Genomic DNA, 10,529 nt, shown 5'->3' on the forward strand with positions numbered 1-10,529 from the left:
GAGAAAGTTGTCAAAACCAAACACAACAAAAAACAGTGATTCAGCAATTTTTGGCCATTCTTTTTGACAAGGCATGCTATGTGGAATTTTTTAAAAAGATTTATTTACTTATTTGAAAGGCAGAGTTATAGAAAGAGAGAGAGAGACAGAGAGGAAGAGATCTTTCATCTGCTGGTTCACTACCCAGTGGGATTCCATCCAAGTCTCCCAAATGGGTAGCAGAGACCCAACACTTGGACCATCCTCTGCTGCTCTCCCAGGAGCATTAGCAGGGAGCTGGATGGGAAGTTCAGCAGCTGAGACTCCAAATTCAGCCCACATGGTATGCCAGCATGGCACACAACAGTTTAGCCCACTCTTCTACAGTGTGTGTCCCAATATGTGGGAATTTTTTTCTTGAAGCATTTTCAATAATGTGAAAATATTTAGCATGATTTAAAATGGTTTTGGAAAACCACTGCTTTGCCTGCTATCTGGAGACCTGTGAAATGCAAGTATTGAAAATGGTCTAGGGGCCAGAGCTGTGCCACAGATCGTTAAGCACCGGCCATCTGCAGCCCCTCCCCCCACACCCTGCAACCCCCCATACACACCCCTACCCTGCACCCCATATGGGTGTTGGCTAGAATCCCAGCTGCTCCACTTCCAATCCACCACCCTGCTGAAAAATAGTGAAAGATGATTGGGCCCCTGCACCCATGTGGAAGATCCAGAGGATGTTCCTGGCTCCTGGCTTCTTGCAGCCATTTGGAGAGTGAACCAGTTGATGAAAGATTCTCTCTCTCTCTCTCTCTCTCTCTCTCTCTCTCCACCCCCCCCCCCGCCTTGCTGTAACTGACTTTCAGATAAACAAGTCTTTTAAAAAAGAAAAAGAAAAGAAAGATAGCCTATTTCTCCTGTTTTAACACAGCTTAGCATTTATTTATCAATAATAAAATCATCAAATCTTCTATGATTTTTTTATTGTGGCATCTCCTGGAAAGTTGTTTTAAAATTAAACTATTCTTTTTTAAAAAAAAAATCTGCTGAAACTGCTAAGTGAACAAACTCTCGTTTGTATCTTTATTTTTCTTAAAGATTGCACAAAATGGAACCAAGACCAAAACACCGTTATCCACTGTACATCATTCATAATAAAACAACACACACCACATTTGTACTCTACCAAATAGGATTTTTCTTTAAAATCATATATTGCATGCTCTTAGATTCATGCTTTAGATATTTTACATGTATCATTAATCTCATAAATAATTGGAACGTGATCAATTTGTACACCCACTACCACTATATAATCAACGCAGCAAGCCGTAACGCGACATAAGAAGAGATGAAATGGAAAAAAGTAGGCATGTCACCTCTGCCGAGTCGCCACTATGCAGTGAAACTAATGTAAAATACACACAAAACGTCGTTTCAAAAGGCACACTTTCCTCCACAGAAAAGTACAATTTTAAAATACGTGGCCGTTAAAATTGGCACCTGGAGGGTGCTGTGACGTTGGTATTCATGCGACCGTAAACCTCTAGAGCGGACCGCCAGAGACGTGGTCAGAAGGTCAAGCCTAGGAGTGCAGAGGCGTGGGGTGCAGCGGATGTGACCGGCGGCCCGCCTCTGAACACCGAGTCGAGTTTCCGAAAGATTATTGTTCCAAAGCTGGCTCCCTCCCCGAAACACAACCGGATCTCCCCCTACCCCTACACACACACACACACACACACGCACGCACGCACGCTCCACCCTGACCCTGCACCCACCCCTGCCCGGGTAGCGCCGTTAGGAGTCGCGTTCGCAGCCGCCCCCGGCCTCGGGGTCGCTCTGGTCGTCCGTGAAACAGACGTCTACATCACTGTCGTCGCTCTTGGGATCCCCAGGCTCCGGGGGGTAGCCGGGCTCGGCGCCCGGGCCGTCGCCCGCTTTGGCAAGCAGGCTCTGGCCTGGATGGCGCGACTTCACGTGGCGCTCTAGGTCCCGCCGGCGCACTAGCACCTTGCCGCAGTACTCGCAGCGGTAGGGCGTGTTGCCCTCGGCGTGCAGCCGGATGTGCTTGTTGAGATTGCTGGGGTCTCCAAAGGGCCGCAGGCACACTTTGCACTTGAGTGGTTTGTAGCCCGTGTGTGTCCGCATGTGGATCTTGAGCCCGTACTTGCGCGAATACAGCTTGCCGCAGTAGAGGCACAGGTGGCCCGTCTTGGGTTTGCCGGCGCTGCAGCCGCCGCCGCCGCTCCCAGCGCCACCTGCCGCCGCGACGGCCGGTGGCAGCGTCCCCGAGTCCAGGCGGCCGCGGCCCTTCCCAGCCGCCATCTCCGACAGCTGCTGCGTGTGCATGGCGATCTCACGGTCGATGCTGGCCAGGGAGCCTATCTCTGCAGGGCTTAGGGCGGCCGCTGCAGCCGCAGCCGCTGCAGCCGCAGCTGCGGGCCCACTGAAGTAGGAGATGGACTCAGGGTATTTGAGCAGCCCGCCAAAGTGCAGTTTGAGCGGGTAATAAGCGGCGGCAGCCGGCGAGCTATAGAGCAGCTCCCCGTTGTAGACAGTAAAGGCCGGCATGACCGCAGGCAGATGGCCGAACTCGCCACCAGGATAGGCCTTGAGCCCCCCAGCTTCGAGCGGCGGTAGAGAGCACCGCTCTAGGGGCAGCCCTGGCGTTGGGGGTAGCTGCGCGTACCGCGCTCCGGCTAGCGCAGTAGCGGTGGCGGGCGGGGCGCGCTCCACGTGCTTGAAGGCCGATGCCTCTTCTGGAGGGCCCGGGAGCAAAGGGAATCCGCGCAGGGCCCCGGAGCAGGGCAGGCCAGGCGGCGGCGGCGGTGGGGGCGGCGGCGGCGGCGGGTCCCCGGCGAGAAGGCACTTGGGGTGGTGGTGGTGGTGATGCGCGTGGTGGTGATGGTGGTGGCCCGCGCCGCCCGCCGCCGGGTTCTCCCCGCTCCCGGGGCGCCCGCCTGTCCGTCCCCCACCCAGCAACCTGCCCAAGGCTAGGCCGGCTCCCTGCTTGCCGCCGCCCTCCTCTCTGTAGAGGTCGCCGTGCGCGGCTGTGGCAGCCCTGGCTAAGCCGGCGGGCTTGAAAGCCGAGCGCGCGCCGGGGTAGAAGGCCAGCCCCCCGCCCCCCGCTGGGGAGCCGCCCACGATGCCCAGAAAGTGGCCGTGTCCTCGAGCGGCCCCGCTCATGTCCAGGGCACGGTCCGGCTGCTCCTTGCCCTTCTTGGGCAGTCCCCACTTGCCCGGGGGTGGGGAGGTGGCCGAGGGCGCAGAGGAGGCCTCACGCTTGATGCTCTCCCGCGCTCCGCAGCCCTGAGAGGGCTGTGGGGCCTGCGGGTGGGGCCTCAAAGAGCCTGCGGGCGCGGGTGCGGGCGCGGCGAAGTCGGGCACCGAGGGTTTGAGCGAGAGGCCAAGGCCATCGGCCCCCGGGGCAGCTCCTGGGCGAGCCGCGTGCTCGTGATGCAGGAAGGCGCGGCCCCCGCCGCCGCTGAGCACGCAGTGGAAACGCAGGTGTGCCTTGAGGCTGTTAGGGTATCTAAAAGTCCTCCAGCAGTACCAGCAAATGTAGCGCTCCTCCCCTGGGCGAGAAAGAGTGAGAAAGCGACCCTATGAGAGGCGAGCAAGCCAGACAGAAAGCGGCAGTACACCCACCCCTCCCCACCCCACCCGGTAAAGCCTAGGTTTTCACCAGCGGTAATGGGAGAAGCAGGAGAATCTTTGGGGCCGCCGGTATCCCTATTGTATCAAGAACCCATAAGCTCCAAATGACCAATCCTTATCATCATCACCATCCTCTGGGACTACTGTGAGGCCAAGAGGGGCGACCTGGACCTTTCCTAGGAAGACTTCCTCCAGGCCATCCAAGCAAACCTTAGTTGGTAGAGCAGTACTCAGTCTGGCCGGGGAAGAGCAGAGAGCAGCTGTTGCTTTAAATCAAGTGTTGAGGCTGTGCTGGGCCTGGGCCCATCTGTTGGCGTTTGCAGAATAGGTGGCGTATGTCAAGGAGTTTGGATAAACTGAACAAAGGCCAATCTAATGGTCATGAGCGCCTCATTACCAGGCGAGACAATATCCTGTATGTATGGGCCATATGTAATCATTCCCTTCCATAGAACAATGTCTTTTGTGTCCACTACCCACCCTTTCTACCCCCTCCCAGTTTTTAACACTTTGCCTGAGGTTTTCCTGGAGCGTGACCAACTGAAGGACCACATAGGGACTATAATTTGCTGTTCTTCAAAATTATTTGTATACTCCCTCTTTAACCCCATTTAATTTGGAGGAAGAAAAGACAAATCCTATGTCCTGATATCCTAGAAAGGATGGTGATATTCCAAGAAGGATGATGTTGCGTTATCCCCTGAGTTGTTCATCCTGATGGTTAACTCCTTGATAGCTATAGTAATCCAATTTTAGTAAAGTCCTTGGAAAAGCAAGATTACTTTGTGTTTTATTACATGGATCTATAGGTGAGATAAATAGGAAGACTTTTTAATAAGCATAGGATTCTCTATCAGGCATGATAGATATTTGGGTGTCAAATATGTGTGTTTAATATTATTAGCAAGAGTTGTTTTTAATTTTTGCCAGACTCTGTGAACACAATCAACAACTATATCTATGATAAAGATTCTGATCACATGGAAGAAGTTACTTTCTATTCAAAAAGGTCATAATACTTTGTACAGAGAAGCGCAATCTTGCAATTCAGTTTCTTTTAGAATACGGTTGATAATACTGAAGGGACCCACAAGGAAGTATTCAAAGTATACATCAGTCTCCTAAAAGCTAATGGGAAAGTTTAAACTTTAAGCTCAAACATTAGTAGGCAAATAACAATGGTGAGAAAATACAGATTTCCTTTGTATATATGCATAAAACATATAGTATCTCATCTCCACAATAAAGATGAAAGTTAAGTGAAAAGCATATAATTCCAAAAAGGCAAAGGGAGAAAGAGAAAGGAAAAGGAGATTTGCCTGTGCGATCCTACCCTAATTGTTAAAAGATTCAGTGCAAACCTTTTCAATATTCATTACCTTGTATTGAACACCCATGTCAATTAAATTTGAAAAAAAAAAAGAGACAGTGAGACTTCTTGGGTCCTCTTGATGAGTATGTCAATGTATTATCTTAAATAATCTCCCTTTTCTTAAGTTCAGAACTTTCCTATTATCAGGGAATTTTCAGAGTCTGCCCCAGAATGATATACCTCAATGCAATACCAAGAAAGCAAGGTTGTTAAGACTAAGGGACAGTATATTTCTTAATCAAGCTATGGAACGAAAACCACTCAAGAATCCAGGATTGGAAGACTGGCATCCATACCTCATGTCTTCCTGTTTCCACAATTTAAGCAAAATGTGTTTTCTAATTCAATATATCTCCTTTTCAGTTTATTCTAACAAACTGGCATGATCTCCAGACTGAAATCCAACTCACGCCAAGTGTATCAAACATACTTCATAAGTGACTTTCTCCCATCTCCTTCATGTAAACCTAAGGTGGTCAAGATTTCAAACATCTCCAAGCTGGGGAAGTTAGGTTCAGAACAACTCAAACCTTCTTCAAAAGGAAAATGGTGTGTATTTTGACATCTGTTCCTATGATGTTTATAGCTCATTTGATTGAAATACAAACTCTTAGGGTCACCACTAAAAGAAGTTGCTTTGGTACTATTTGGGGGTACTTAAGGAAGGGTGGTTTATTTAGAAAAGGGAGAGGGGTCTTACAAATTGTTCTGCAGTGGCTGAGTTGAGATTTCCCTAATACGGGGGCTCTTACCGTGCTGCTTTTACTGAAAGAAGTTGATGAGAGAATATAAGACAATGCAATGAAAGGAACAAACTATGCTAGCATAATTTTTACAAATACTTGCATGCAAATCTACCCAATACATAGTAGAATTAATTTACAGACAATAGTGATACTTTAAAGAGAAGTAACTTAACGTTCTCAATAAACTTCATTCCGTCTCATTGGTGGAGTGTTGACTAAAAAATAAATGGGTCTTTGGGAGAAGTTACAAAGTAAAATAATTGGCAGAGGCAGAAAAGAAAGTCATGGAAGCATTGTGTATAAGAAACACTTCCTGTGTTCTTCAGTATTCTAGGGAATGTTTGAAATTCCCTTTCTCTTTAGTTACTGCACCTCCATTTGCATAAATCTGCTCTTGGCTTTGAAAGGCACCAAATAAATCAAATAAATCTGAGGAGAAACTGGGATACATCCCAGATTCAATTTAAGTAGGGAGGGGAAAGGGAACAAATACCTTTTAAATGGAAGGGCCCAGTACCTGCCAACTGACCAGCCATAAGTACCGTAATACTTGTAAATTGCTGTAGACCTGCCTTGGTCTTGTTGAAAGCCAGTGAAGAGATGCTCTCCTACCCAGTGAAAGCACTCTAGCTTTGAGGTATGCTCTCTGGAACTCACCATGTAATCACAGTAGCAATATTTTAAGGCTCTTTTATTGATTGTTAATTGAGTATATAATGTCGTTGAGGGCATGCAATAGAAAAGCATGACCCAATAAAGTTCAAAATTGGTATTTCTCCCTGCCATAGTGAGCCACCTTATAATTGTCGCTGTCGTCACCATTGTTTTAAGGAGGTGGTGATGACGTTGCCTCTCTTCTACAGAGGGAGAGTGAACTCAGTTTTACACAGCTCCAGAGAAAAGTCCTTCCAATCTGGGGATGCGCCTGAAGACCAGAGGAGGTCTAGACTCTCACCCACCCGCTAGCCTGCAGCCCTCTCAGAGGGGGTACCTTTCTCGTCGTGCGTTGGGGTCGCGGTAGTGGGGATGTCGAACCACTGAGCCAAGGAGTTGGAATACCACACAGTCAGTTCTTCCCCAGGCTGGACGTCCCGCAACGCTCGGTAGAAGATCTGAGACCCAAGGAATAGGACAGCTGTCATTTCCGGGTTCATTCATCAAGAAGCGACTGAGAAGAAAGGTTCAGATCCCAGCCTCTGGTGCTGTGTGACCCTGGAGAAGCTACTGGATCTCTCTGAACCTCGCTTCTCTCATCCTTCCAAAGGGAAGCTAATACAGTAGCATTTACCTTAAAGGGTAGTTGGGAGGTTTAAATGACACTTCTAGTTAAAACGCTTTGCTCAGTGTTGTTGGCTGCCGTAAGGACGGTTGGGTAGACAGGGTGTGGGGAGTCCGCAGTACCTGTCCTCCAGGTAAGTCTGCAACGGCTTCCAGAGTCTGTTCCTGGGGGTTCCTGGCTGCTCGGATTAACCCTATCCACTCCAGAGGGGAGCCCCCCGACTCGTCCACCAGCTCCCCTCTCACCATGCGCACCTGCAACACAAGCAGTGGTCGTTCTCCCGCGCCCCACGGTCAGGCCCCACAAACCAGAGGGAGAGTTTCTCCTTCACCCCACCCTACTCGGGAAATTTATGGTATTCTCCTTGACCAGGACAGAACCGAGTGCTGGCAGGAGCCTGGTTCCTTAGAACCCTAGTTGAGTGGAGGCAGAAAGCGGGGAGTCTGATAGAGCAGTACCCTCCGCGTGCGCCCCACCTTGCTAACACCGGGGGCGGGGACAAGGGGCGGGCATGTTTCAAAACCCTCCCACCCCCACCTTGGCTCCGGCACTTGGGGTTCTGAAAGTAGCCCGAACACCCGGGAGAGACGTGGTGAAGTCAGTCCCAGCGCCAAGAGAGCGCGTTCCTTCCCAATCCCTCCCATCGCCCTGTTTCTGCTGCACCGCACCTAGGTGCAGGCGAGTCTGGCAGCCAAAGTCTGGGAACAAAGCACATGCAGCGAAAGGCTTGTCCGCAGCTGGCCGTCCATTTAAAAGCAATTAAATCGCCTTTAAAGAGGAAGGCGTGGTGCGCCGCGAGCCCCGCTCGAAACTGTGGGCGGTGTGGGGGTGGGGGAGACGAAGAGAAGAAGAGTTGATGGCACCTGCAGCGAGATGCGGGTCCCGCTGACCCGACGCTGGAGCTTTCTGACAAACAGGCTCTAGGCAGCGGTTAGCTCAGCTACGGTCCTGCCTTCCCTTCAGACTCCTGCCTTCACACCCCGGCAGCTATTTGACACTCCCAAGGAGCGAGCGGGGTGGGGGTGGGTGTAACGTTTAAATCCCCTTTCTAGTCAGGGGTCGTGACGCTGCTTAAGGAGTCACAGCTAGCGAGCTGGCCCTGGCGCCTCCTGGTTGGGTCCCTGGATTCTCAGAGTTGGGCTGCAGGTGCCCTGACCGGTGGATGCCCGTCTCCCCTGGAGCTCGCGACAGAGCAACCACCTGCCTCATTTTCTCTCCACTTACCCCAAACCTACAGGCAAACGGCGGAAAGAAAAATCTGGGGAGGTTCCAGGAACTGAGAGCTTCTGAGGGTTATTTCTCCCGCAACCATCCCCGCCAAGGAAATTGAATTAAAGTATTTTAAGGCAAATGTAAACTTCAAATTAGCATGTTGGAGGGGAGAACGCAAGACAAGTCCGCAACGCGTTGCACCCGCAGAGAGAGAGGAGGGCGCTTTCACAGAGAGGCGCGGACGCGGGTGGGGGCGGGAGGACCTCCCGCACTGCTGAAGACAGAGAGTCCGGTGCATCCACCTAAGGGCTTTCCGTTCTCAGTCACGTTCTCTCCCCTCAGCTCAGCCCACATCCAGCTCTCAACTAACGAGACTTATTAGGAATAATCGGAGTCCCCTTCCACCTGGCAGATGTTGCAGGTAACGACTCAATCACCCCCTTCCTCCCCTTCCCTTTTCTACCCCTTTCCTGGGTCAGGGCGAAGGGAGGCAAACGGCAGGGGGTGAAGGTCGCAAAGGCCAATACCTTTTTCTTGGGCCCAGGCTCCCTGCGGTCTGACAGGTACTTGCCCAGTTTAAAGGTGCCGGGCACCGGCCCGAGGCGCAAGCCGGCTGGGATGCAGCAGTCGGCACTGACGCTGGCGGCCGGAGCGCGGGTGGTTCCGTGCATGGTTGTTGCTGCCGCCGCCAGGCAGTCGCTGGGGCGCGCAGGGTCTTCCGCAGGGCGCGAGTGACAGAGCCGGAGCAGCGCGCAAGCCAGGGAGCCGCGCCCCGACGTGCGTCCTCCGCCCGCGGAGTGACGCGGGCGGGCATGCACTGCGCCTTTTCAATCGGGGCTGGCGCCTTTTGGCACTGCAAGCGCAAGGGCGCGGAGTTTGGTGAGAGAGTTGCGCTGCGAAGCAGCTGCAGAGTCCCACCCGAGAGGGTCACATGGAGTGGTTCCCTCAGCCCCCTTGCATAATCGAGGCCTCTGAATGGCTAGCACACAATGGTCCAGGCGACCTTCCCATTCCTAAAAATCCAATTTGTCAAGGGCGAAGAAAAGGCGCTGGTGAATCAAAGGTCCGGCGGGACCATTAATCCTCAGCATGGGGTATTGTTCCCCAGACAGTTACGATATTTTAAGTGACAAATCCACTGTATAATTTCTCCATAAATTTTACTTCCTTTTATTGTTCGCCGACAAACCAGTTTTGGGAAATAAGTGACTACTTTAAGTCTACTTGGCTGATTCCTTTGAGCCTTGGTCTACTTCAAAGATTTTTAATTCTCTCCCCTTGGCTTTATTGTAAAGGAGATTAAACAAAGAGACGGGGACTGTTTGGAGGACTTGTTAACTTCTATTGATTTCTGGCGTGTGCCATACAGAAATTAGGCAGGTACTTGATGAGAAAACACCAGAAAATACCTACACTTTTTAAATAACGACCATATTACCATTTCAGGGGATTGGGTTCAGGCCAGTCCTCTACTAAGGACCGCTTTAATTCCGACCCCCACCCGGGTCCTGTTTCTCCCCGAAATTCGAAGGCTCGGGATCAAATTGAGAAGGCGAAGTCAGTGGCGCTTCCGCGTTCTCGTGCGCACCCCGGACCCGCAAGTTCTCTGGAGGATGGGAAGAGGCCGCGCAGCCAAGGGCCTATTATGCGCCCCGGACCACGCTTGAAGCTTGCAGCTCAAGTTCTGCTGGCAGAATTAAGGATGATGCCTCCCCCACATGCACACTGATCAACTCAAAGCTCTGATTTGCTCTTAAGCAAATCACAGGAAGGAAATCCTCGGACTGACTCCCCCAAGCCCAACCAAGTGGACTTTTCGTAAAAATAAAAAACACCATAACGTCTGTCAAGAAGAGGAGCCAGGTGGGCCTTTGAGACAACTCCGGCGTGAGTTCGTGGAACTCACAGCGCAGGTTCTTCCTGTGCTCTGCGTTTTCCTGGACGGAAATCCTGTTTGTGTGAGGACATTTATTTTCATAAAATAGTGGCCGAGTCATCGGACTCATCAGAAATATCTGTGACCATTCTGCCAGTACCTGCTGTTCGCTGCTAGTCTGAGGTGCCGCCACGCAGCCAGCGGGAGAGCCAGAGGCGGTTCTTCCCAGAGATGCCCAAAGGGCGGTGGGTTTCCAGCCCTGTGTCGGAGGCTCTGCCACTGTGCAGACGGGCTGGGCCCTGCACCTTACCCATGCAGGCGGCTCGGTACGGCTTTTCCTAGAGGAGTGCAGCTCTCAGACCCGCTGATGGGGGTGCCTGTGATTATCAAAGGTGGCAGGATGCTGCC

General features: G+C 51.6%; 1 protein-coding gene across 1 annotated transcript; it reads right to left on the minus strand.

Annotated features, from left to right (window-relative positions):
* Positions 1-900: 900 nt before the first annotated feature.
* PRDM13 (PR/SET domain 13) lies at positions 901-9,134 on the minus strand. The gene is made up of 4 exons (XM_008263636.4): positions 8,773-9,134; positions 7,156-7,287; positions 6,746-6,866; positions 901-3,554 (listed from the first exon to the last, which is right to left on the minus strand). Exons 1-4 carry the CDS (start codon positions 8,914-8,916, stop codon positions 1,777-1,779), a joined length of 2,175 nt encoding a protein of 724 aa, XP_008261858.3. The 5' UTR covers positions 8,917-9,134; the 3' UTR covers positions 901-1,776.
* Between the last annotated feature and the right edge of the window lie 1,395 nt (positions 9,135-10,529).

The sequence above is a fragment of the Oryctolagus cuniculus genome, chromosome 5, assembly GCF_964237555.1.
Source record: "Oryctolagus cuniculus chromosome 5, mOryCun1.1, whole genome shotgun sequence".
NCBI classification, from domain to species: domain Eukaryota; kingdom Metazoa; phylum Chordata; class Mammalia; order Lagomorpha; family Leporidae; genus Oryctolagus; species Oryctolagus cuniculus.

Excerpts from the sequence above, each read along its gene's own strand:
- PRDM13 (XM_008263636.4), bottom strand. The coding sequence starts at position 8,916 with ATGCACGGAACCACCCGCGCTCCGGCCGCCAGCGTCAGTGCCGACTGC. Across the intron at positions 7,288-8,772 it reads AGCCTGGGCCCAAGAAAAAG|GTGCGCATGGTGAGAGGGGA; the intron begins GTATTGGCCTTT and ends CTTGTGTTGCAG. Across the intron at positions 3,555-6,745 it reads CCCAACGCACGACGAGAAAG|GGGAGGAGCGCTACATTTGC; the intron begins GTACCCCCTCTG and ends TTTCTCGCCCAG.